The sequence below is a fragment of the Chaetodon trifascialis genome, chromosome 20, assembly GCF_039877785.1.
Source record: "Chaetodon trifascialis isolate fChaTrf1 chromosome 20, fChaTrf1.hap1, whole genome shotgun sequence".
In the NCBI taxonomy this organism is placed as follows: Eukaryota; Metazoa; Chordata; class Actinopteri; order Chaetodontiformes; family Chaetodontidae; genus Chaetodon; species Chaetodon trifascialis.
This window is the reverse complement of record NC_092075.1, coordinates 18,120,423-18,147,879: the sequence shown is the minus strand read 5'-3', so window position 1 is coordinate 18,147,879 and position 27,457 is coordinate 18,120,423. Positions and strand designations below refer to the sequence as shown.

The 27,457-nt window shown below is 43.6% G+C and overlaps 1 protein-coding gene across 2 annotated transcripts in view; it reads left to right on the top strand.

The window, feature by feature from the left end:
• ehmt1b (euchromatic histone-lysine N-methyltransferase 1b) overlaps window positions 1-26,519 on the top strand; it is a 30,935-nt gene extending 4,416 nt beyond the window's left edge. The window contains exons 1-26 of one of the 2 annotated variants that reach the window (XM_070988701.1): window positions 5,567-5,765; window positions 9,335-9,425; window positions 9,521-10,044; window positions 11,373-11,583; window positions 11,739-11,887; window positions 12,101-12,256; window positions 12,654-12,725; window positions 12,836-12,938; window positions 13,213-13,350; window positions 14,607-14,884; window positions 16,015-16,247; window positions 16,371-16,586; window positions 16,677-16,759; window positions 16,877-16,983; window positions 17,070-17,192; window positions 17,417-17,518; window positions 20,220-20,324; window positions 20,411-20,565; window positions 20,700-20,867; window positions 21,202-21,346; window positions 21,458-21,535; window positions 21,709-21,824; window positions 22,065-22,151; window positions 24,247-24,325; window positions 24,487-24,662; window positions 25,123-26,519. In XM_070988701.1, coding sequence (XP_070844802.1) covers window positions 5,568-5,765; window positions 9,335-9,425; window positions 9,521-10,044; window positions 11,373-11,583; window positions 11,739-11,887; window positions 12,101-12,256; window positions 12,654-12,725; window positions 12,836-12,938; window positions 13,213-13,350; window positions 14,607-14,884; window positions 16,015-16,247; window positions 16,371-16,586; window positions 16,677-16,759; window positions 16,877-16,983; window positions 17,070-17,192; window positions 17,417-17,518; window positions 20,220-20,324; window positions 20,411-20,565; window positions 20,700-20,867; window positions 21,202-21,346; window positions 21,458-21,535; window positions 21,709-21,824; window positions 22,065-22,151; window positions 24,247-24,325; window positions 24,487-24,662; window positions 25,123-25,312 — 4,083 coding nt within the window. In that variant the 5' untranslated portion in view covers window position 5,567 and the 3' untranslated portion in view covers window positions 25,313-26,519. Of the gene's footprint in view, window positions 1-5,566; window positions 5,766-9,334; window positions 9,426-9,520; window positions 10,045-11,372; window positions 11,584-11,738; window positions 11,888-12,100; window positions 12,257-12,653; window positions 12,726-12,835; window positions 12,939-13,212; window positions 13,351-14,606; window positions 14,885-16,014; window positions 16,248-16,370; window positions 16,587-16,676; window positions 16,760-16,876; window positions 16,984-17,069; window positions 17,193-17,416; window positions 17,519-20,219; window positions 20,325-20,410; window positions 20,566-20,699; window positions 20,868-21,201; window positions 21,347-21,457; window positions 21,536-21,708; window positions 21,825-22,064; window positions 22,152-24,246; window positions 24,326-24,486; window positions 24,663-25,122 lie in introns of those variants that run through there. The other variant, XM_070988702.1, reaches the window with a different exon arrangement.
• Window positions 26,520-27,457: the final 938 nt, after the last annotated feature.

The following is a 27,457-nucleotide window of genomic DNA, read 5'->3' as shown; positions in this document are numbered from 1 at the left end:
TTTTCACACGAAACTGAAAAAAATCATCCTTGTTTAACCGCCTTGGATGATGCTGTCCCTGAGATAATCCTTACGATAACTACAACTAGGGCAAATCTGACCTATTACACAAGTTGCTAAACAAGTAAATGTCATCTCTGTCCAAAGGGATAACGTGAAAGTAAGTGCAATGTACTACTGTGCAGCAAAGCCAACTGAAATATGCATAGTGTACTGTTGAATAAATATAGCGAAATTAATAGGCTACACATGCTCTTGCTTAAACCCAATAAAATATTAACTTAATTTAAAAATAGAGGTCAATTATGTGGCCTATACAGTCCTTCAAGCTCAAAAACTCAAAACTAGGCTCTATCTGCATTGCAGTTAGTCAAGTAAGAAGTAGATTTTTCTTTACAAAATTCAGCCACCTCTGTCTTTTCACAATCTATGACATGGGAGACAGCACTGAACAGTAGGGGTGTAACAATTCTGCAACGCCATCAACGGTCTCAGTTTCAGAATTATTATGATTAGCAGAATGAGGCAAAAACAGACTGGAAGGCGAGTCATTCTCCCCAAAGTTTCAAAGCAGCTGCTTACTGCAGATTCAGACTAAAGCAGTAGCTTAAGTTCTAGGAATGTTTGTCTGTGCAGTTATGTGACCATACACTGTCTAAAGAATATGAGATTTAAGCATATGGTGAAAGTACTTGAGATCTGCTACAGTGTGCCTCAATGTGTGCATGTTGGTCAGTCTATTGTGTTGCTCTGTATAAACTCTGTATAGACCATAAAGTGCAGTTGTTCAGGAATTATCAACAGATCAGAAACTCCTGGTGTGTTCGGACCAAATGTGAATTTTCGCCTCGGGTTACTCGTGCCAGTTTGACTGCAGGTCCTCCATGTTTGATTCAAAGTCAGGATGTCAAGACCTTAGTGACTCTGGAGAATCTCAATGCTGATAGGCTTTCGAACTCAAGCGAATGGCACAGAAGATTCTGCTATTTCATTTAAAAGACTTTATCCCGTGAAACCAAACATGTGCCAATATCATCGTGCATCCCGATAAAAAACATTAACTGGTCTGAGCAACTGCTTCTGCAGCTTCTGTCTTGAATTAAGATACTGTCAGCATGACGGAGAAGTTGTATTGGTTAGGACAACAAAACAAAATACACCCCTCCCAACGAGACATGAGCGTACACAATTATGATGTCAGGCTGAATGAAGAAGTAAAAGGAAGTAGCCATCCAGTCCGACTGTCATGCTGTTGTCTTGCACTCGTATTGAAAAGTACAAAGGACTGTACTGAAGCACAGTGGTACTTTGTTCTGAATAGTAACATCATGCTAAGGTGCTCACACTGACCGTTCTAATGTGCTGGAGTTTAGAGGGTAATGTAACTTATACTTACTTAACTTACTTAGAGTATTAGCATGCTAACATTTGACTATTAACACAAACTAGAGTGGAGGCTGATGGGAATGTCATTAGTTCTTGGTCATCAACCAGAATACTTAAAGAATTAAACATTTTGCCGCTAGCTGATGGAGCTGGGTCAGGGGCTGGGAACCTTCCTATTAAACGGCCATTTCAGCTTTTATAACAGCCTTGCGAAATAATTACATATATCACACTACCCTCTGTGATGGCTGGAACTGCTTCTCTCTGGCAAGGCGTCTGATGACGGCAGTGATGATGATGCTACTTGCAGCTGGTTTTCAAGGTTTAGGTCAGTCGATCTTGACTGAGTCTTTGCAGAGCCAGTTTTGAAAATAGCCGCACACTGTAGTAGGTTATGACATTTGAAAGCAAAGAGCTGAGACACTGACTGGAGCTTTAAGTTCAGCTCTGACAGGTTATGTCCACCATGAAGGCCAGATCACACAAAGACTTGACTTGATATCGCTGAGCTCCACTGCAGGTTTATCCTTCATCTTCATTAAATCCTCCAGACAAACTGACAATAGGGAACAGTTTTACTTTGTCTAGTGACAGTAGCTCTGCAACAGTAACAGGGCACTCCTTCTCAATTTCTCCTTCTGACTGAGGTCTCCGCTTCTTAGCTTTTAGCCCACTCACCATAAAACTTGCCTGCATAACACCATCTGTGTCAGAATGTGGTCTTTTGAAAGCTGCTTGTTGGACACCCAAACTCCACAGAAGAGCGTAAACACTATCTAAGTGCATTTGGCTTTGCAGCTTGTCAAGTTTTGCATGTTTCGAGCTTGAGATTGGCCTTTTTCCTCACTGTGAGTGTGTCCACACAAACTAACTTCCGCCATACCTGTCAACATTGGGATTTGAAAATAAGGGAAATTTTCCAGCATCCCACCCTAAACTGTCCCGCCACCCGCATGCCCTTCAGATTTAAACAAGGGTGCAGACCAAGAATGCTAAAATAACCATAAGGAAACCACTTGCTTTAAAATGTCCGAGCAACAGGGATTGGGTTAACTTGTTCCTATATTAAGTAGGTAACTACAAGTAGGTAGCCCGAATCAGGTACCTGGTTGAAAGTTAAATGGTGTTAACCTCCTGGTATAATATAAATGAAAACACAAAAGTGCAGAGATAGTGTAAATACAGCCATTGGTGGACCATGTCTCTATGCCTCTCGGGCATGCTTATACTGGGCAGATTTGTCTCTTTTGTCTCCATATGATACACTAAAATCTGTGTGGCATATTTTAACAAAAGCACAAGTTTGACCGACATTGCCTGTCGTGAAGGATGGGTATGCCTTCTCCCATTTGGTGAGGCTCTTGCTCAAACTTGTAGCCTTTTTGGCAGCTACACCATCCCTGTCAAGTTCACCCATCTTCTTTTTCTTCTTCTCCTTCTTCTTGCCTTATTGACAGATGCCATTTGAGTGTATGACTTCTCATCACTCGACGTTACAGCTCATGTTCTACATACTGCCACCTGCTCTACCGAAAGGGAATTTAGCAAACACATCAAATATAGGTGGTCATGAGATTTACGGGAATATATTTAAACAGGAGAACAGCAGGAGAGAGGGGCAAAATATGGCAGAATCCCAGGAAATGGAAAGGGTTCACAGGTCTGAAATAGGCACACTGGCTTGGTTTCGCTTCAACAAAAAAATCATTATTTGCCTGTTTGTCTTGAAAAGCACAACATTCCACCTTAGCTTTTCTTGGCAGTCGGCATGATCTGTTGACGTGACTTCACCTGTGACTTCACCCTAATTGCTACATAGAGCAGCTTCAGGAACCACTCAGAAGGACGTGTTATTTTGTTGTTTTCTTTCATTTCAGTAAAAAGGGAATTGCTGTTTCGAGAATTGTTTTAATATTTCTGAGTTGCTTTTTTGTATGAATTGTGTCCCGAGCCAGGTCAAATGGTTGGGCGGGCTGCATACAGCCCAGAGGCCAATGTTCCTCATGCCTGCCCTAGATCAAACGTTAAGTGATAAACAAAATGAATACAATTCATCCTGAATATCCTTAACATGAATATCTGTACCCTGTTTCGTAGCAATCTGTCCAGTAGTTGCTGAGACAAGTCATAAGGATCCATCCTCTGAGGACACTGAATATCTACCAAATTTCATGGAAATGCATCCAGTAGTTGTCAGCTCTAAACCAAAAATGTTAACCTAATCTAGTGGAAAAGTATGGAACCACTGAGATCTGTAGGCTTCATCCTGAGAACCATCAATTCAGTCATTGTTGAAATATTTCAAACTGGACCTAAGTAGTGGACAGACAGACAGACAGACAGACAGACAGACAGACAGACAGACAGACAGACAGACAGATAGATAGATAGATAGATAGATAGATAGATAGATAGATAGATAGATAGATAGATAGATAGATAGATAGATAGATAGATAGATAGATAGATAGATAGATAGGCATTGCCATCCAAAGAGCCATGCTGCTGGCATGGCTAAACAACTCTACAAAGAACGCAGGGCTGTTGGCATGGCTACAGCCAAGACCATGTAATAGTCTGCCATCTGCTTTGCTTCAACATTTTGGCCCTGTTACCTTGAAATGGTTTGATCCATCACTTCATTGTTTAAATTAAAATCTGTACAATCATGACATGCACTTAGCTTTGTTACAGTGCGTATATGCAACCTTGAGTCCTGATAGAGGCTCAGACGGACATAAACACTTGCTATGCTGTAGTTAAAATGAGTTTGACATTATAGTGTTACAGGCTCCAGGTTCTCTTGTATTCAGGATGAGGCTTTGTCATTGTCTGTGAGCAATAAGGTCCTCTTTGAGTTAAATTGATCTCCTCTTATGGGTGGCCTCCTTTTGTGACTTGTGGCCTTTGCATAGCTTGTCAGTAACTGTTAACCTGTGCTAGAAATGTTTCCTAACATACCATGTTGGCTTTTCAACTCTCTTGTATATTGTATCTGTTTGACTTTCTGAATCTTTACTTTATTGCAACTCCGCCATGGTTGGAGGGAAGAACTTATTTCCCTGCTTTTTTTGTGTGCCTGATGACCTTAAAGTTGCTAAATCGAAGCCTGTTTGTCAGGACCAGGTTGTTTGTCATTGTTCAGTGGTGAAATAGGAGAAGCCACCAACATGTCTGAATTCCCACAGGCCTGTAATGTTCCCTCAGGAGAAAATACATTTCACTTTGCAGCTTTTGTCATTAATTAAGCAAAAATGGCAGACATTCACTTATCCCAGCCCCTCAAATGTGAGCATTTGCTGCTTTTCTCATGTGTATATCAGGTTGTTAGATGTTGTTATTATGACGAAAAGGTTGTCGTCCTAATCAAGAATCAATGTGAAAATAAATGTGAATGTAGAGCAAATATCAAGAGACCACTTGAAGTACAAAGACCTGACAATAGAAAGCCTTTGCAAAGATGCATTAAGCTAAGTTGGTATTGGAACATTTGTATTCACTCAGTTTGTACTGAGCACAACAGATATTTCATATTTATTTGTTTTGGTCTTTTTGTGGTTGCTTTTGGAAGTTATTCTCAGTGGCAGGTCAGTTTGTTACTTAATTTCTGTGACTTAATATCTGTTGCATGGCCTGGCTGCTTTCTGTTGCTGTCTTCGCTGGCCCGAGGCTCAGTGGAGACAAAAGACTCTCCTGTTAAGAGGTTCGGATGTGGCCTGATGTCCACGACTGAAAACATTTGGCTCCCCAGGCTCTGCACTGACATCCGGGTTGCTTCCAGGGCTTTCACGCTTTTACTTCCTACCATTTAATTCCTCCTACTTCTGTTGGTGCTCTTAAAGTGGATGTACATACACGCCGGCTATGAAGCCATTTCCCCCCCCAGCAACAACAACAAATGATAGTAGTAATGATCATAGAAGAAAAGAACATGAGTGAGTGATTTTTGTGAGATAAAAAACAGAGGAGGGTAGATGTTATGCAGGAGTTATAAATGTATTTCTCCGGTCTTACTGGGTATGAAGTGTTTGTTCAGGCATGTCTGTTCCAGTGGGGATCTTCAGTGGCAATCAGGTCTTCCAGTTTAAAGAAATGGAGTGGTGTTACAGTTTGAAATGACTGAGCATGCTCGGTGGAGACCCTCTGAAGAGGAGGACCGACAGAGGGAGCCACCAGGTCACATGACCGACGAGGTGAATGTGCATGCGGGGAAAGAAAAGGAAAAGAGGAACAATCTGTTCGACACATTCTCGCTCTCTCTCTCCCTCTCTATCCTCCCTCTTCCCTCTCTCTCTCTCTCTCTCTCCCACACACTCTCCCTCACACACTCCCTCTCTGACGCCTTCTTCTTCTCAATGGAGGCCATGAGAAGAAAGCAGGTATGATGCTTCCTGGAGGCACACAAGGGAAAAGACATGTTAGCTTTATACTCTTCACCCTTGGTTAGCTTTGAATGGTCTGAGGAGATGTGTGGTCTTGCTTCTCAGCTCCTTTTAGTAAAGTTACAATCAATAGGTTTGAACTCTTGCTGTCTTCTCGATGACATGGTTTCTCAGTTTGTAAGATGCACTTCTTGAGAGAGTTGCTGCTCCTTTATCAGCAACTGATTGGTCTTGATTACAGAAATCGAGGACTTAATCTCTTGGAGCAGTTTTTTAGTTTGTTGTTTTTGGGGGGTTTTTTTGGGAGCAGTGTTGCTTAATCAGCGAGAGATTTGAGTGTGTCGTGTTGGATCCTGGTGTTGGAGAGAGCTCCTCGTGGAATAGCACAGCAGCTGTATATAGAGCAGTCACAGTGTGGGAAATGTGACGTGAATCACTCGATACATGAAGATGAATGTCCCACCTCGTGAAGGTCTGGAAACTACCCTAAGAGGGCTGTTTTTAAATCTCAGATCCAGCCTTCTTTTGTCACACCTTTGCTTTTATCCCTCCTGCATATATCCCCCATGGTCAGTATATAATGAGGTCCCTGGCGACTGGGTGTATTTGCAGCCTTGGCTAAGCGATCAGGAATATACTCTTAACATCAGGCTGCAGTGGCTACTTATCAGTCCAAAGGATGCATGTCAGGCTGCGGTGTGAGCCTCTATGTTTACCAGCTACAGGGTTTGATCTTCTGAACAGCTTTCTGATCATTCACTTTGCATAATAGTCACTGGACAGGCGAAGTATTGACTTATTCCTGGAGTTCATTTTAACTTTCATGCAAAGCAGCCTCTAATATTTTGTTATCTCTTTTTGGAGGGTGAGATTTTTGCCTTTATTTAGACAGTGACAGAAGGCAGGTGACAGGAAATGGGGGGGGGGGGGGGGGGGGGGGGGGCATGTCATGACACATCAGATGCAGACTGGGGTTGTTGCGATTGCGCTGGCAGGAGACTGGCAGGTCATTAGGTCCACCACCAAAGCCCCATGTTTGTGTTTCTTGTTTTGGGAATATGTGAGAATGATTTCTGCTGTGCAAAATGAAGTATTTTTCTGACTTTTTCTCCAACCTTTGCTTTTTTGGTGAGATACTGTATAGTTTCACTTCTTCAGGCTTTCAAAAATATCCGAACGAAACAGTCTGAGAAGTTCACGAGGACATACTGCCTCATTTAGAGGGATCACATGCCAAAAATGTGGAAATCACAGCCTTAGGAGGCCCGAATGGCATCTCATCCACTGTTCTCTCCTTTTATCTCATTTGGGTGTTGGCACCTTGCGCTTGTCGTTGGCAGTGTAACAGGTGATTGTGTCATGTGATTGTGCTTTGTGTTTAGTTAGCTCTCAATTGTTTTCAGGCCTCGTCACATACCAGGTTCACGTTATGCTGCAGGGACTGTGAATGATTGATGCATTCGAGTGTGTTACATAACTAGAATTAGATATAATCAATAAGAAGCATATTTCTAATAATTACTACGATTATTTGCAGTTTCAGAAACAGGTCCGATCTGGAATCTAAACTCTGAACCACTGGAGTCATGTTTTAACAGCCATAGCTGACGCTTTGGTCTATTCTAAGTACATCACTCCATTTTTTATGTGCTTCTTAAGGTTCCTGATCAGCACACACAACCTTGGCTTCACATTTGGAGCCTCTTTTAGCAGCCCCCATATCCCTATCCACGAGCCTCCAGACCCCTATGTTCCCCATCTAGTGGAAAAACGCTGCAATGGCCGCGTTGTGTCAGTAAACAATCTGGTTGCGAAATGGCGGAGATCTGCAGACAGCCTTCTCTGCCTCCCCTCCCCCCTCTCCTTTCAGTCTCCAGTCTGTATGTTCCACTTTCCACCACTAGGGGGAGGGATGAGGCTGGTGCTCTTTCTCTAACTGGCTCTCCTCAATCCATGAAAACAGGGAACTGAAGGAGTCTTCTTCACTTCACCCTCACATGTGCTCACTAGATTCCTTGAGATCATACGCCGCAGAGGATTGTCCCAGACTAGATGTTCTTTGGGGAGACCCCCTCGGTCATTGTGCTCACAGCTCGGCTCTTGGCCTGACCTTGTTGCTGTTTGACGAGGTGCATGTCCATGTTCGGCTCAGGGACTCAGGAGCACGTGTTTGGAGAATGATTTGGGAAATCTGTCCTGATGGCTCACTTAGTTGGGGGCTAGGGTTGTCTGCAGGTTTCAGACATGGCGTGTGTTAAATGTGAGGTTTCGACTGTCAGAGCTCTTGGAGAGGAGATGTTAACTGGTTAAATCAGTTTGTTAAAATCAAGCTTTCAGTGGTCTCTGTCTCTTGCAGGCCTTTTGCTTGGGCTAGCAGTACTTGCTGTTACTACTGATGAGATGTGAACCCAGCCTGTTGTCTGTCTGTGTATTTCCCTCAATTCTGCTTGGTGCAAGCCTCGCATAAGGTCGAGGAGAGTGCAAACCCTGCTCAGTCCACGGTATGCTGCTCTTCAAGGTCAAACTGACCTAAGATCAGTTCCTTTGACATCTGGTCTAAAACGCTCCCTAAGTGTGAAGAGAGGCATGATGTTTTTCCTCTTGCTTCCTTTGGGCCCGTTTTCCCAGAGTGAGCTCGAGGTTGATGGTCTGCTCAGGAGAAAGAAAAAGGTTTGCATTTCCTCCTGTAGCCTCTCCAGCTGCCTCCTCCTGTGAGATGTAAAACCGGTCTGTGGGTGGTTGAGATTTCTTTTGAAGCTCTTGCATTGCATTATTGCTCTACTGGTTGGCTATAGCATAGAAAGGCAGAAGACAGACAATGAGAGTGCATGGGGGTTGCCCTCATTCTCTTGGCTTACTCTATAGTCTTTGAATCTGACAAAGACACATCACTGAAAGGCAGAAGGAAAGAGGTTTTCTACACTGCATTCACTGCACACATACGTGGAGGTGTTAACACATCTGTGAATGAGTTGGTTAGACAGTCAGTAGAAAAGGAATCAACAGTAATTTTTCATAATCAGATCAAGCAAAAAGGCCAAACATTGTCAAGTTTTGTATCATTAAGGGCCATGACAATTATTTTAATTATCAGCTAGTCTGCCAGCTATTGTTTCATCAGGTGAGTTGATCATTAAAAGTCTTGTTTTGGCAGATTAACAGTCTAAACCCACCTGATTTTCAATTTGCAGTAATATAAAACAGACAAAAGCAGCAAATCCTCAGAGAATGTTTGATATTTTCCTTTATAAATGACAGAAACAATTTTATCGTGAATGAAAATTGTTAGCAATTAGCTTTCTGTCGATCGACCTGTCAAATGATTCAGGTAATCGTTTCTGCACTGATATTGTAAATGGAATGTCTTTGGGTTTTGGGCTGTTGGTGAGACAAAACACGTCTACTCTGGGCTTTGAAAGCTGAGGATGATGGGCATTTTTAACTATGTTCAGACTAACTGATTCATTGAAGAAGTTACCCACAGATTAATTGGTAATGATGATGAAATGATTATTCGTTGGGGCTCTAAATTAGATTTGCCTTCATCTGTCTGCTTTTCTCAACAGCCCGCTGGTTTAGCCAAAGGCAGCGTGGATAAGGGTGCCTCCACAAAGAAGGAAGAACTCAGTGCAGCAAGCAATGGAGAGGAGAAGCCAGGTATTAGCCAAATTAAACTTGACAGCACTTAATTTCTGAACATGACATGTTTGCATTGTAATTTGCATCATTTCTTTGTTTGTTTTCTTCGATAGATGGAGACAAAGAGGTAGCAGCCAGACTGGCCTCGTCCCCTGCAGCAGAGGCAATGCTCAACGGCGCCGAATGTGATGACACAAGGCACAAGAGCCCAACACACAGCTCTGCAACCGGCAACAACAAGACTTTACTGCTGCTAAACGAAAATGGCACGTCAGACACGGAGCCGCCGCACGGTTCAATTACTGGAAGCAATGGATTCATTCTCACTAAGCAGCAGCAGGAAGGCGGCTCTGCAGCGACGGCAGGTGTGGGAGTTTCCCCTCACAGGACTAACTGGCTGCCCTCGGACTCGCTGGCAGGGGGACACACGGCCATACCCCCACCTGCTTTGGTGCCTGGGTGTGCACAGAGTTCAGGTGCACTAAGGACTGACTCCAGCACAGGGACTACATCAGAACAAGGGACACAAGACACTAAAAATGGCACAGTATCACCTCCTGCGCCAGCTCCAACACCCGTCACGATACACAGAGCACGCAAGACCATGTCCAGACCTGCTGTCAGCCCGGCACAAAAGGTAAACCATCAGAATCTGGTGACAGAGGAGTTGAAATTGTGTGAATTTCCCTTGGGGATGAATAAACTATCTATCTATCTATCTATCTATCTATCTATCTATCTATCTATCTATCTATCTATCTATCTATCTATCTATCTATCTATCTATCTATCTATCTATCTATCTATCTATTAGCACAAGATAAATAATAGAATAATATGTGTGTGCAGTAAATGACAAATGTATATGGACATTCAAACAAAGTGTGAGGGGCCATAGAGATTTCATTTGAACGTGTCAGTTGAACAAACCATGGGCCAACAGCCCTAGTGCTTCTGGGAAGACGTCCTACAAGATCTTGGAGCCTGGCTGCAGGGATTTTCTCCCATTAGCATTTGTGAGCTGCAGCACTGATTTTGGCTGATGAGGTCTCACAGTCGCTGTTCCAGTTTGTTCCACAGGGGTTGGATGTATTTGAGGTCAGGACTCTTCCACACCAAGCAAGGAAAAAAACATTAATTCAAGGCCCTGGCTTTGTGCACATGATCAGCAAACAGGAAAGGGCCTTCTCCAAACTGATGCACAATGTATCCACATACCTTTGGCCACATAGTGTTAATGAGGCAAATGTATGCAAAATCACATATGACATGACAAAACTGTTGCTTTCAATGCTGTGAACTGTGTTCCTTTACAGCAGACATAACTCTTTCAATGCTGACTATTTGACTATTTGCTACGCGAGTCACTCAAGATGCAGGACCACACACTTGCCGTTTATAGTAAACGATTTCAGAGTAGCGACTCCAGGGAATTGGATCTCACAGAATCTTAAGCACTGCAAATGATGACAGCCATATATCTGCTCTGTGGCAGTTAGTATTTTTATAATCTGTACATAACTTTATCGACCCTTCTATGCCACTGTTTTTGCTGTAACAACTTAATTTCCCCAGCGTAGGATCAATAAAGTTTTATCTTATCTTACACGAGTACGCAACATAAAGTTGGTGACACATCCTGGGTCAGCTCCTCTCATTGGCTGTGCAGGTTTCTGCTCATATTCCATTGCTGTTCCTTTCACACCACATGATTTTAACCTTATTCTAAATCATTCATGGTGCCTCTGATCCAGTTGGTAACATCAAGATTATGTCTATAAACCCCTCACACTGCAGCCAGTCCAATCAATCAAGTGAATTAGTTCCTGTTTAAAAGAAGCAAATCTGAGTGTTTGTGGTGTCAGTTGGCAAGAAAAAAGAAAACGGCCCAGTATCAAAGTTTAACTGACGCTTCAGTTGGCCAGTCAGTGATCTTAAATGCATTTTGGTTCTTGTCACCAACAGCTTCTTAACAGGGAATTAAGAGAAGCAAAGAGTGCCAAAATGGCGAAAATGGAGACTCCTGTTGCACCTGACGCTCAGAACCATCTACCTCAGAGTCCACCGGATACGGCAGCTTCAGCACAAACGGCTTCATCAGCCTCTACAGCGCCTCCAGCTCCCGCAGCTCCTGCAGCACACGCCGCTCCCCCAGCTCCAGCCAAACTCCATCTAGGTCCACACAGATTCCACTAACACAAGACAAAAACTGACCTGCTGAGGAGAAACTTTGTTTTGGGGGTTTCACAGAAAAGTAGTCAGTGGTTTGGAACAGAGCATCATCTCTGTTGGGGGTTTGTCTGTAAATGTCTGTGTTCTCTCGTGCTGTAGGCTCTTACTCAGGAGGGTTGTCATCCCGTAAGAAGAAGAGGAGGATGGGAACGTACAGTCTGGTTCCCAAGAAGAAAACCAAAGTGCTTAAGCAGAGAACTGTGCTGGAAATGTTTAAGGAACTACAACACTCTGCCAAGAGTCCGCAGGTCTGTGCTCCTACATCTATGAAGGCTCAGTATTGTTTTATATTCTTTATTCTCATTAGAGTATCTGAGATTTGGTGTAATCCATGACAGTCCAAACACGGAGAGAAATAGTCTTTTTTTGCATTGATTTTACAAAAGAGGCTGAACTAAACTAAACTAAAACCAAGACCTGTCCGATGAATAAGTTGTTGAATTTGACTTGTTGTCAAGCAGGCTAAAGAGGTAGCAAACATAAATGGAGAGAAGGTTGAAAATGCATCTGAGGAGGAAGAGTCTGAGGATGTGGAGTCTGAGGAAGAGGACCGACAGCAGCCAGCGGAAGAAGCTGTCAGCGCTGTCCACGAAGCAACATCTGAACCCGTCTCTCAGGTCGGAAGATAAAACGCTGTTGTCTTCTTTCCTTAGTATCCAGAAATCCAAGTGCAGGACTTAAAGGCGAGTTGTTGTCTGTGTCGTTTGGAATATTCTGATTGTATGCAGAAAGTAGACTGAGCTTTTCAGTCTTTTCAGAAAGCAGCTGTTGGAAAAGAGTGATGAATCAGAGTCTTAAGAAGTATCAATGTTGACAAATGGATGAACAGCCAATATGTGAGGTGCTAACGTTCAGTCAGGTTTTTAGTGTAATTTTCCAGGTGTGGCTCCAGCGGAAGAGGTTTCACATTCCTGAGGTTGAGTTTAAGAGGATCGCTGTGATGTGTTCGAGTGAAACCGGTTCCAATGTGTGATAAAGGCTGGTGATGAACTGTGTTTTCTTTTTGTGGTGGAGGTGGGAGACGAGCAGGAGTCTGAAGAGTCTGGAGAAGAAGATGGAGAGGAGGAGGGCACAGAGTCCGACTTGGTAGGACCCACCGTCATTAGTCAGCTGAACCACTTCAGCGTGCAGCCACGGTGCTTGTTCTGTCTCCGCTTGTTATAAATGACTTTCTCTCCGTTTTGGAATCATCTCAGAGCACGGAGTCGAGTCTGAAGAAGAAGTTGAAAAAGAAAACGAAAGCAGACAGCGCGTGGCTCAGGCCGTCCAGGAAACGGAAGAGGAGGATAAAGGCCAAAGGTGATCCTATCGCACTTGTGCGGTGTCATGCACCCGCCCACCTGTAATCCATGTCAGGAAGTCGTTAGCAACGTTCATTTATCTGAAAACGCTGAAAGGACTCTTATACTGCAGTCTACAGGTGCATGTTACACCAGACTTATCAGACTGAAGAACATTATAATGGCATTGCTGCTTAAGGCTGTGTTTTCTGTTTGCTTTGTTTTTGCGACTCGCTTGAATTTGATGGTAAACAGTGCAGCATCTTCTGACTGATCACTGTTATTCTGCTCAGACCCAGAGGCGGAGGATCAGCCTCAGGCCTCAGCTCATGCCCAGGCAGACGATGGGAAGGAGTACACACAGATTCCCTCACCCGAGTCTGTCAACCTCAACAAGCCCCAGGAGCCTGCGGTTCCCTCACAGAACAAAGGTGAGCTTAGAGGAAATGAGGAAGCTCGTTACACTTGTTCAGAATAATCCATCCCACGCGTTCACCCATCCAGAGTCACTCTTGTGTCTTACCTTTTTAGATGCTTTTCTTAGCTTCACAACATCGGACCGATTTATATGGCTGAAAACATCTGGGACCTGAACCCAGGCCAGAATTTGTATGCACTCATAGCTTCTTCTAAATTACTGTGATGGCAAACGGTTTTGTTTATAGTACAATAAAGCTGACTCAGTGTTTTGTTTTTGCCTTAAGCCCTTTGTTCACAGTGTGTTCTCCATGGCTAGAGGCACTATGATTTACGGGTTGTTGGGTCGTCCATTTGTCCCTGAATGTGATCACCTTGAGGAAATTTCATTACATCTGGCATAGACTTTCACTTGGACTCAAGGATGAACTGGTTAGATTTTGCTGATTAAACACAGAACACATTTTTGGCCATAACTCAAGAATTCATTCAGTAATTATGACAAGATTTCACACAAATGTCTCACAGGATAACATGAGGAAGGGATGACATTTTCTATCCAAAAGGTCAGAGGTCAGCTTCACTGTGACATGATAATGTTCTGCAAAAACACCTTTCTGGCCATTATTCAACACCATAACTCAGATCACAGATGCTAATCTTGGGCGTCCACCTTGAAACCGTGCTCATTGTGTAGATTTTCTGAGCTGCTGGCTTGAAGATGTGTGCGAAGCATCCACCTTTTAACAGTTTGTAGCTTCTTTGCACCAACATCCGTATTTTAAGCTCCACCAACTCATTGGTTTTGCTGATGTAAGTGTTCACTACACATATTAATTGAGTGTGGACAGACATGGATGTAAATTGCAACTTGACTGGTTGGTGCAGGCTTACAACCACGAGGCAGCATTAGGAGCTGTTATGCAATCGACTGCACAGATTTAGAAAGAGTTCAGGCACAAACATGAAAGAGGGGATGTTAACCAATCAAGCAGATGATTTCCTCAATGAAACGGCATCAATATTTTTTACAAACCTGTCCACACAAATCAGGTATCATAGTAGCACTAGTATCAAATAAATATAAACTGATGCCCAGCCTGTCTACGCGTGGGTGGTTTTTTTGGGATGCTATCAACTGAAGAAGTGACACCATTGCCACATTTTCCAGCCAACCTGCGATCTGGGGCACTGTGTCCTTCTCCTGACTTAATTAGAACCAATTTAAGTTGATGTTGAGGTAAATAAGTCGGACTCTGCCTCTTTGCAGACCCTCCAGCGTCAGCCATCGAGGAGGCTCAGGAGCTCCCGCTCTGCAGCTGCCGCATGGAGACGCCAAAGAGCCGAGAGATCCTCATCCTGGCCGACAGGAAGTGCATGGCCACAGAGAGCGTTGACGGACAGCTGACCCGCTGCCAGGGTGCCATACTGAAACATGAAATGATGCGTCCCTCCAATTCCGTTCAGCTGCTGGTTCTGTGCGAGGACCACCGCAACGGCATGGTGAAGCACCAGTGCTGCCCGGGCTGTGGCTTCTTCTGCAGGGCGGTGAGCGCACAGTCACTTGATCAATTTCAGGCCTACAGCTGCAGTTTGATCATGTCTCACTGGAATATACAGTGTGCAGATAAACGGGGGTCTGCTGAGTGTAGAACAATTTATACAATCCTATATATGATTCTGAATTTGAACCCACACATGAGTCTGGGTAATAAGGAAGTTGCACCAAACTGACGAAACGAAACAAACCAAAAGAAAAGTGAAAGATTCAGCCACAGTTTGTTCTGCTTCAAGTTCTGGTTGAAATCCACGCTGAACACAAATCTCCTGTTTCTCTGTCACTTGGAATAAACTCTGTATCTGAACCAGGAAATATAAATAAATAAAATTAAGGTAAAGAAACAACATAGAAGCAGTTTCCAGCGATAAGTGACATTTCTATGAGCGGATACGAGATGATATCTCCTTAACACTTGTTCTCACTGTGGGGGCTTCGCACAATGTCAGGTTTGAATCAGATCAGAGAACTCTGTTTGCCTCTTTTCTTTCTCCTCCCATGTTTCCTGCTGTTTTCTGCCGTGACCTATACAATGAAGGCAAAATGTACACTCAACTTGACTTGAAAAGGGCAAAGTGTGGCCGAAGCGTGGATGTTAAAATAGACCATTAGACGTTAGTGCAGTCCGTTATTCACATGTCACTACCATGATCAACACGTGTTTTGATGTGCATTCACTGGACAGCTCAAGTATGTGTTAAACCAGCCTTGAAAGGATTTCAGTGTTTTACTATGTCAGACGAAAAGGTCATTTATCAAGAAAAAGTAAAACGTTTTCCAGTTCTGGCTTGTCACGTGTGAGGATTTGCCATTTTTTCTTTTATGGTGATAAAATGAAAAGCTTTGGGTGTTTACTTTAACATCATAAGAGCCCTGGGAAATTCTGATATACATTTTCCACTGTTTCCTTTCATTCAGTAATCAGTGTGCTAATAGATAATAAAACGGATCATTAATTGCAGCCATAAACTGGAGCTTCAAAGAAATCAGACTATTGCAGCGCATGTGAAGGTGTTTTCTGATTTCTTGCCATGAACTGACTTCTCACAGTGTAAACACAGTCAGAGAGGACCATTATTTTTTGCTTACATACTTCTTTTTTTTCATTTTCATCATGTAGGGGACTTTCATGGAGTGCCAACCAGACGTCAGCATTTCCCACCGTTTCCATATTGCCTGTGCCTCGGTGCTGAAAGGTCAAAGCTTCTGTCCCCACTGTGGAGAAGAGGCCAGTAAGGCCAAGGAGGTCACTATTGCCAAGGCCGACACCACCTCCACCGTGCCCCCGACGCTCGCACAAGGTCCTGCCACACCCGGGGTCCCCGAGGGCCGAGCAGACACCACCACTGGCAGGTAAGCTGCCGGCTGAGGAAGTTGCCTGACATAATTATTAGCAGCTTTTCTTTCCCTAGATTTAACGAAGAAAATGTATTCATGCACTGCACAACTAAAATGCTTCTATATTTTGTTTTCCAGCTCTTCTCGAATGGCCACAGGGGCTGAAGTCAGCGGCAGGGCCGACAGCTCACTGCCTATCCGTTCGGCACATGGACTCGACACCTCTTTTGTTCCTGGGATGTCAAGGACCACAGGACTGCAGGCCCCAGCGGGCACTATGGACCCACCTGCAGTCCCTCAAGGACCACCAAGAGAGACTCTGGAGAGCATCCTGGTAGCTCTGGACACAGAAAAGTAAGTTCTACCACAATTTATCTGAATAGCCAAAAATCCTTTGAGACAAACCGCTTCAATGTTTTTTCATGTGTGTGTGTTTCCGATTAGGCCTAAGAAGCTGCGTTTCCACCCCAAACAACTTTACCTCTCGGCTAAACAGGGAGAGCTCAAGAAGGTCTTTCTCATGTTGGGTATGTTAACCCGCCCTGTGCCTCATCAGCTCTGTTCTTCACAAACCTCTGCTGTTCAGCTTTTCTTTATCCATATGTTTTTTAATCAAATAGCTTCCTTCTCCATTTACCTTCCAGTGGACGGTATCGACCCAAACTTCAAGATGGAATCTCAGAACAAACGCACCCCGCTCCACGCTGCAGCCGAGGGCGGACACAAAGACATCTGCCACTTGCTTGTACAAGTACGACTCTTTTTTTTATCATGCTTAAGTACTCTGGCAAGCTGTCCAAGAATTTGACATTAGCTTTCTGATGTCTGTCTCTTCAGGCCGGTGCGAACTTGAGCATGTGCGATGAAGATCAGCGGACGCCGCTGATGGAGGCCTGTGAGAACAACCACATGGAGACGGTGCTGTACCTGCTGAGAGCTGGAGCCAGCGCCACGCACAAGGTAAACCTGTAACTGGTTTCTCCAAGGCTGGCAGCTGTCATAGCTCTGCCGCTTAAAGAAAAACTGAAGGAAACTAATTTAATTCAAGATGTTAAGCTGGTTTCTTCAAAGATTCTTGGCTTTCAGAATTGACTTATCATTTCATCACTTGCATATACGGATACGTTTTTGGAAGTTTCTCTGTATCTGAAATTGTCAATAATTGGTTTCTGTGCTGCTCTCAGGATGTTGAAGGCTTCACGTGTCTCCACCTAGCGGCAAAGTCTGGCCATTACAACATCGTTGAGCACCTTCTGTCCACAGGATTGATCAACATCAACTGTCAGGTCGGTACAGTTTCGCATTGTCCTTTCAGTTGTTTTGATCCTCTCAGTGATATCAGGTGTAAAGAGACTTCACTGTGAGGCTTTTACAGTGTGTGTGTGTGTGTGTGTGTGTGTGTGTGTGTGTGTGTGTGTGTGTGTGTGTGTGTGTGTGTGTGTTTTAAATATGTCAGTTTTGCATTTATAAGCATTTGATGCTGCTCTCCAATTGCTTTCTCCTTTCTAGCTGATTACTTTAGACACAACTCACATATGTAGAGAGAGACGTCTGTTCAGGTGGTTGAAAACGTACAGCTGAATGTCAGTAATGCCTCAGCAGAGTTAAGAAATTAGTTGTAGACATTTGCCCGTCAGGCTCGCAACTGCAGAACTAATTGAAATTAAAGGGGTCAGTTAATTCTTGATTGAGCTTTAATACAGACATAAATTTGCTATCATAATGATTTTTCAGCCTGGACTCTTTCCTGGCTATGTTTTTATGTCTAAGTGACCAATGGGGACAATGGTTTTTGAAATTAGCCCAGTACTGAGCAGCAGGAAGTCTGAGCACCACAGAACTTGCTGCAATCTAACCCTTTCAGGCAATTGTGCGCTCTCAAAATATATCCGCTAAAAGTTTTCGTTTTTGCCACTGACCAGTTCAGATTGTTTTTCTAAGCGTCTGACATCATTATGGGCAGAGAAATAAGATGTTTTTCTTCACCTTTTGCAGTCTGTTTGTGTGTAACCAAGTCTGCCTCAAGAGAAGGGAGAAGTCTCGTTCTGAAGTTGAGCAAGATGTGAAAGAAATTCAGCCATGACATTGAAAATCTCTTTGATAGCACTAAGCTGTGCTATCTGTACTCCAACACAACAAACCCTTCCCAACTATCCTCTCTCCAACTCTCCCTCTCCTTTCCACCTGTTTTCCTGCAACAACTCAACTCTTGTGAGACTTCAGAACGAGACTTCTCCTTGAGAGAGACTTGATTAGACACGATAACAAATAGAACAGATCAAGCGAAAGGTAAACAAAAACATTTTGTGGATCTATTCAGTGTAGGTGTCGACAGCCTCAATGAACTCTCTGACTCTGTGACGACATACATCAAAATCTGCATCCCCACCAAAACAGCGAAACCCTGGTTCACAGGAAATCAAACGACAGTAGAACCACTCGGGGAAAAAAAACTCAAGGTGATGACCAATAACAAAAAATATCCCCAGGACTCAACCATAATCCTGGTGCAGAAATCTGACCTTCAGCACAGCCGGCCCCCTGGGTTCTGTCCTCCCACCCTGACTCTTCTTCCACCCTTATTGTGATGTCTGCCTCTGTGATGTCACTGACACTGCTCAATTGAGCTTTTACTGCCACTCTGTACTGAAAACAAATTCCAAATGTGGCCATTATGATAAATGATTGATTGACTCTGTAGGGTCCATTCCACGATGTTGTCTGACACTTACAACAACAATCTGAGCCAGGCAGTGGCAAAAACAAGCACTTTTAATGACGCACACCGATGGCGCGAAAATGATTACACTGTAGCCCATTTTACAGCTGCTGGCTGCAGAGCTCTCACTCAATACTGGACCAATTTATAGAAATTGGTATTCCCATTAGTCACTTAGACAGAAAAAATAAAAACAGGGCCCTGTAGTGAGAAATACTGAACTTTCTCTTTAACCATGAGCTGGGAGTCCATTATCTTAGCTTGCTTGGCTCTGCCCAAAGGTAACAAAGTCTGCCTACCAGCACCTCTAAAGCTCAATTATTAACACATTATATCTGATTGGTTCAAATCTGTGTACAAACAAATGTCAGAAGAGACAAGATACGGTTTTACATGTAGGTTCATGGTCCAACTGTCTCTTGGCTGAGTGGCTTCATAGGGACCTGTCGTCACAGTGGGAATGACCGGCAGATATGCAGGAAGTCACTGCGTCCAGAGGAAAACGGTTCCAGCACTTAACTCCCCTTCGAAAAAAACACTTTAAACTTTCAGAACCACAACTTTGAAAATTGGTTTGTGTACATGAAATGAAATGTAACAAAAGAGAGAGTCATCCACTGAAATTGTACTTTGGGATAAGATAATCGAAAAGTGATGGTTGTTCTGTTACCATAAATGGTCTAAAAAAAAAAGGTAAACATCTTCTCGAAGTCCACATGGCAAAAGTAAAATCTCCAACTAGAGGCAGGTTGACTTTCTGTTCAGTTCAAATGTTCACTTCACTACATACGATCAAAACACTCGACTCTGAGGGAAGAGCTGCTCCTCCTGAAGCACTTCATGACTTTCTAAGGTTGTACAATGAGTATAAAGTAAATGTTCTGTATTGTTTTAGATGTGTCCTTCAAATGCATTTTGATGCCAGGAAATTAGATATAGACACTTGGGGGACCTGCGAACTGGGAGAGCAAGGACTGCACTGCACCTGATGCGTCATTGTTTCAAATGTCTGACCTTGCTGCAAGTAGCGAGACATTAGGACAGCTGTGATGAAAAGGCACAGTCTCTCCTCATATAAAGCTTTGCACCAAGTGGGCAACAGTGCTGCTTCATATTTCAGTATAGATGCCATTAAAGGATTAGAAAACAGCTTTTTGTTTATCTTTCTGGATGTTTGCACAACTTATCAATGTGTTGTTCTTTTCATGAGCTTCACTCAGCTGATCAGGGATCAGTTTGCTGAGTTTGAAAGTATTGTTTTTCCTCAGGATGATGGAGGTTGGACAGCCATGATCTGGGCGACAGAGTACAAGCATGTGGACCAGGTGAAGCTGCTTCTGGCCAAAGGAGCTGACATCAGCATCAGGGACAAGGTCGGCCAAGGAGTTCTGTGCTTGACATTCTTCACAGGAGAAGCAAATGTAAGACAATTGTTGATTTATGTTGTTTTGTCTTCTAGGAAGAGAACATCTGCCTTCACTGGGCAGCGTTCTCGGGCAGCGTGGACATTGCCGAGCTGCTCCTGAACGCCCACTGTGACCTGCAGGCCGTCAACATCCACGGAGACTCTCCTCTGCACATCGCCGCTCGCGAGAATCGTCTGGACTGTGTCACGTGAGTCGAAGAACATTAAACAAAATTGCTTCTTGAGCTGTCATTAACAACAAGAGGATTCACTCAGCAGAGCAGTGAAAAAGGTCTTCAGAAGTGGCGTGTTGTTGATGATCAGTAAAATGTGGTCTCCTCAGGCTTTTCCTGACTCGTGGAGCAGATGTGTTCCTGAAGAACCGCGAGGGAGAAACTCCTCCAGACTGCTGCAGCCACAGCTCCAAGGCGTGGACGGCCCTGCAGGCCAACAGGAGGGAGAGGGACGCCAAGAAAAGCCGGCTGACTGCAGAGCAGAAAGTCCTTCACAGGTTGAAATCCTCGTGCTTTCCTTTTGGAAAATAGCTAGTCAAAGAAATGTTAGGGTCTGTGTTGGGGGAAGGTGTGTGGTGAGGGGTGTAAGCAGCAGGAAATATGAGGGGGGGTGCCACCGCCTATGTTAGAAGATAACCAAAATGCATCCCATTGTTAACCTGCCATCCCTCCTCTCCAGTCACAGGTATAATAATACGTGAGAGTTAAAGGTTTGTCAGACAGCTGCAGTTTTAACCCAGGCGTTTTTTCTTTGGCCAGCATCTCTGCATGAGAATTGGCTTGACTTTGAAACTGTTGACAGCCCCTCAGCATCGTCTGCTCCCTTTACAGTGACATAGCTCTGGGTCAGGAGAGAGTTCCCATTCCCTGTGTCAACTCTGTCGACGGTGAACCTTGTCCAGACGGCTACAAATACATCCCCGAGAACTGTGTCACCTCCCCCATGAACATCGACAGGAACATAACACACTTACAGGTGAGCTGGAAGCCATTTCATCAGGCCTTTTAAAGGAAAGAAAATTATTTTTTTCCCCCCGTGCTGGGCAATGTGAAGTGACCGATATTATCCTCTGTCTACGGCCAACAGTACTGTGTTTGTAAGGAGGACTGCTCGACAAGTATCTGCATGTGTGGACAGCTCAGTCTGCGCTGCTGGTACGACAAGGTGAGGACTGATGTCTATATGACTGCACTGTAATTCTTCCCCAACCAAAGAATCACTTCATTGGAATTAAGGGGTCATGAAAACAGCACAACGACAGGTTGTCCAGAGACCATGTATATGAATATGAAGGATATGTATATTTATTTCCATTTACTTATTTTTGTCCTGTTCAGAGCGGTCGTCTTCTACCTGAATTCTGCCGGGAGGAGCCTCCTCTCATCTTTGAGTGTAACCACGCATGCTCCTGCTGGAGGACCTGTAAGAACCGCGTAGTGCAGAATGGACTCAGGTATTCAAAGCTCACCTCGATGTGTGTACACAGATAGAAATGTCAAATAAAAATAAATAAAAGTAGCTGCAGCAGCTGTTTAATCCCAACAACGTCTTTGGTGGTACACTAGTCAGAGGAAGCAAATTCAAATGACATATTTAAGGCTGCGGTGATGTGATGCTGCTTTGCGTTGATGTGCGTCCTCCAGCACATCCTGTTTACATGTGTATAAAGGTCAATATGTTGTCCATCTTCCAGGACCAAGCTTCAGCTTTTCAGGACGGCTAAGAAGGGCTGGGGTGTCCGTGCACTCCAAGACATACCACAGGGGAGCTTTATATGCGAGTAAGTCCCATTTACAAATAAAACCTGCGCTATATTTGCAGTTCATCTTGAATTTTGAGCCCTTTTGTTGTTGGATACTTGTGTTTAGCCTCAAAAAGCCACAGTTTCCATCCTTAGCAATCTCTCTCCTTATTCTTATGTATTTATTTATTGAGTGATCAGAACAGGCTCAGACTGTGAGCCCAGCAGAGACATCGTTGTCCCCTCTGCTTTCTCCTGTTCAGAAGTGCTGAGTATGCCACTGAGGTGTTTGGCTGATGTGTCAGCCACTACACTGCTAATGTATTGTGACTGTAGGAGCCAAATATGAGTTAAATACATTATGAGGTTTGTGTGTGCTATTCACTGTTGTGAACACTGGCGTCGCTGTAAGTCTACGGACTCAGGTATTAAGGTAGGAGGATTCCTGTTGATGTCAGCTGTTTGGCCGCGGGAGGGCAAACGGTTTTTGACCGCTGTGGCGCTGAAATTATTACTGGGAAGCTGAGTGTTTGGTCTATAGAAGAAATGATATAAAGTAATAAAGAAATTGTTATGCTGCAACGAATTGCCTTAGATTCTTGGAGGAAGCAACACACAGTTACGGTAATTAACCAGCGAAGCGCATCAACCAGGTCACACCGGGGTAAGACATCTCAGTGGCTAGTAATAGACTAGCTCCTTTAATAGTGACTATAGGCAATGAAAGCACCTTAAAGGATCAGTCAATTTTATTTATTTCATGTCCTCAAGGGGCTTTACAGTCTGCACAGCATGCGATCTGGCGGGTGTTGCACTAAATGTTTTTTTTAATTGTCAAAGCATCCAATGAAAAAACTCTCAGGGCTTGCTCACTTCCTGTTTGTGACACTCAGCCTCAAGTCCACTGGTTCCTACAGATGAAGTAAATCTTTTCAGGGGAGCCATCTTGGTCACTCACCACTTCACATTGGCCGTTTCTCATACCAAGTACGCCAAGTTCGGACTTACGAACTTGGCAGTTCGGACTTAGCAAGTTCGACTTGGGAGTACAGTCTCTTTAGGACGGGAGGACGCAGGACGGTCATTCTGCAATTGGGACAACAGCGTACTTGATGACGTTGGCAGGACGACACATCTCCGAAAACTTTGGAGCAAATTTTAAACTACACGCTATCGTGATGAATCGACCACAGATTTTAAGTTTTAACATCCACTTTCTCACATAAAATAATCGGAAAATGCATTATACGCAGGATACGTGGCTGCCCCAAGTCCACACAAGTCACCACCCAATCCTCGATAAAATGGGAGGGGCAAGAACACATCCGGGTATTTGACTGTACTTGGCAAGATTTGAGACTGATGACGTTTCTCAAGTACGCAAGAAAACAAGTACAGAGAAGAACGCATATTGAGAAAGTCCTTTTATTTTTGGAATGCATCATTTAAATACACGTCAGACATTTAAAATGACATTTATACTTAGATTCAAACACTGGCAGCAGACTCCAGGTGAAGGATGTGTGTTTACAGTCTCTAGTGTTTGCCTCCATGTTGGTTAAGGTTCTGTTTCGTCTTCTTGACTCTTTGTTTGCATAGCTGCTCCGTGCTGATATGTTGCCAGTCAAGTTTTGAAGCAAACCCGCAGTTGTTCCAGAGAAACTCAAACATGTCACTTTGAGCCGTGTAAGGATCAACAGCGTGACAGCGGACCCGTGCTTCTGACTCTCACTGCTGCTTGCTTGTTGAAAAGTTTCAGGGGATGCGTGTACATCAGACCAGCTTGATTGATAAATTGATGGCGTGATAAACTGAATTTGGTAGTTAAATATCTCATCTTGGGCTTCTAATATGTTGAAATTAGAATTGAGTCATCCACTCACTGATGACCTTTCAGCGTTGAATAATATGCGCGGTGTCATTTGGTTAATTAAGAATAACCTTTTGGGTGAAATAATCTGAAAAGATTTGAAAACACATCAGAGCTTTACCAGCAGGGATGTTAAATCTGTGAAGCTCAGTATCTCACAGCCGCAGTCTCGCCAAATAAAACCTTCTAATTCCACGTTTGTGAAATCTTGACACACTGTGAGCGGCCTCTGCAGCTACTGACAGCTCGCCTGCCTTTGAACAGGTACGTAGGTGAGATCATCTCGGAAGCAGAAGCAGAGATGAGGCAGAATGACGCTTACCTGTTCAGCCTGGATGATAAGGTAAAGCACCAATGGATTTTTTCAGGATTCTTCTTGAACATTCTGTTGCTTTCACATTAACTTTGAACTTGAGATTTCTTCCCGGGCAGACTTCTCCTCTCAGCCGGCCACTTTCAGCTTCTTTTTTTTACTTCCAGCCTTTCATTTATGTTCCCTCCCAGCCGCAAGATCTGTACTGCATCGATGCCCGTTTCTATGGAAACATCAGCCGCTTCCTCAATCACATGTGCGAGCCCAACTTGTTCGCCTGTCGAGTGTTCACGACGCACCAGGACCTTCGGTTCCCACACATTGCCTTCTTTGCCAGTGAAAACATCGCGGCTGGAGAGGAGCTCGGGTGAGACAACATTACGTCTTTTTTGTTGTTGAGAATCCCTGTTTGATGCAGAGAGCCCAACAAATACTGATATTTGAGTTCGATATTGGTGTTTGAAAGTTTAAAGAAGTGTTGTGGGTGACTGATATGTCCCTCGTGTGATACATAGACGATAAGGTTCACCGTTTCCACTGTTAAGTTTCAGTGGGATGCAGCATGATGTGTACTATGATACTTCAGTTTCTGTGCAGAATAATAATTGAACAAAATAAATCATTTTGAGAAGTGACACAATTAAAGGCCTAAGTTATATTTTGTTGCCAGTGTAAAATCAAGGTGTGTTTTATAGATTGTATATAACTACAGGCGAAAATATTAAAGTTGTATTTTTCCTTCAACCCTGGGTGGAAGCTGAAGACGGGTTTTGATTAAATGACAGTACTTTTCTGTAATCACCTGCTTTCTCATCCTCTCCTCTCAGATTTGACTATGGCGACCACTTCTGGGAAGTCAAAAGCAAGCTGTTCAGCTGCGAATGCGGCTCTTCCAAGTGCAAGTACTCATCAGCGGCCATGGCGTCGCTGCAGGCAGACAGCACGCCGGAGAACCAGCAGCAGCCCAGCGCTTCGCCTGACACCAGCTCTTCCAACAGTCCCTCCAGTCCTTCCTAAAACCCTCCTCACACTAAGCTCCGCTACACCTACACATGACTGACGGACACACAGGGACGCCTGTCTCCATCCTCTTCGAACTTTGAACTTTTATCAGTGAACTTGTACTATATCTCCACCTCTGATTCAAACCACGGACCATCAGCCTTCATGAGAACCTGTAAAACGCTGTCAAAACCAGAACCAGATGCACACTCAAATCCTGGAGGAACTCACTGCTCCTGCATTACATGAACAGCAGGGGGCAGCGACATCACGCACAGCAAACACCACAGGGACAATGAAAACCAGTCTTTACATTTCATATATAACTTTACTGGGAAGGAGAACAGTGTATTTTTTCTTCTTTGTCTTTTTTTTAAGATCGGTTGATATTGTTAAATGGATTTTCTTATCGAGTCATGGTCAAGGAATTGTGGGGTCGGGGATGAGGGTATCGTTGTCTTTTGCAAAGACAAACTGGGTTTAACTTGTTTGACCTTTGCGGTCATTTATCATCAACCATTCCAGCAGAATTAGCTGATAAATATTGAATCATGTTGCCACTTCATCTTTGTTGCAGTGTTTGAAGAGACATGTCCAACATTTGCCACCATAGTTGATGAATTAACGATGTGAAAGACAAAGAAATGGTGCGAAAAGCTGAACCGTTTTTTTTTTTAAAGTTGCCACTCAAGTGAGGATTGATTGTCTGATACAAGGATGCTGTACCATTCCTCCAAAATGAGGCGTTTCTAGTCTGAATAAATTGGCAGATCTTTTTCTTAAGCATGTTTAATGTGTCAGATATTTCGCCACAGTTGTTGAGGAACTGATTAAACAGAGTTTAAAAAAAACAAACAAGACAATGGTGCTGACAAAGGTTTTTACTTTTGCTTTCATTTTTATTCTGGAAGTGAACATAGTTTGTAAAATAAGAGAATGTTTTAAGTTTTTTATGTTTCATTTTAACTCCAGTTTTCTAATCGTAGTTACTGTAGTTAGGCTGTTTTTAATTTTCTTCCATCATTTTGCCGACACAAGCCAACCCATCTTTTTAAGTGTTGTTAGTAAAGCAGTGACTGTTGTGCAAAGTCTTGAAAGGTATACATGGAAAAAAAAGGTTATTAAAAATGCACTTCCATAACGTTCTGTTACATATTTCTGGACCGTGAACCATCCATCTAATTGGTTGTATCTTTTTCAATAAATTTACTACTAATGCATTTTTTCTGTTATGCTTCACTTGTTGTACTTTCTCTTGGAGGGCGCGCCTGTTTGCTACTTTGCTCCCTAAAAATCTTAAAATTGAATCCAGCTCTGTCATTTTGCAGATTTTCTTCAGGTCCGGGGAGAGATCGCTTCTAGCGCCGTATCTTGTCAACTACAAAAACATTACTAAAAATCCTCAGATGAAGCCTGCAGTCAGTTTGACCCTGCACGAACCGAGCAGCAGCTCAGCTTTGACAGACGGGCCCAGGGCCCGGCGCTGAAATATTTGAGCAGCTGTGGCATCCGAGCTGCTGACACTTCGCACACTCCGTTTTCTTTAATGAGTCAAGACATTCAAAGCCTCTCGTTTGTGCCTTGATTTCAAAGAGCTACTGAAGAGCATTTTGAACAGATAGAAGCTACAACTGAGCAGCAGTGGAGCAGCAGCAGTAATAGCAGGTTCCAATTATTGCAGCGGCTAAAGCAAGGATATTTACAGTCTATCGCTCACTTCATATTCAGAGCTCTCATATATGAGGAATTAAAGACAAAGTAAGTCATTGTTAAAGGTCCTGCACACCCACACAGGTGTTTTCACTTATCTGCCTGATTAGATTTTCCCTCAGGACAGTAGACGTGTGTTCAAAGTGTGCTTGATGGACGCCTCCATCTCTCTAGTCGCATCTGTCAAGGTGGGATAATTTAAACTTTTATCATTATGTTGGGGGTGTTGAGGTGACCTTGTGTAATTTCCAGCAGGGATCTCACCATCTGAGTTGAGCATGTTAGCATGCATTGATTAGCACCAGACAAAAAGTTCCGCTTTGACAGAAAGTCACAAATGTTTCAGGTATTAATCGTCTGGAGGCCATGAATATGTGTTTCCTTTGCAGTCCATCCAGTTTTAGTTCAATGTTTCAGTCTAGACCAAAGTGATGTCAGCAAAGCGACTGA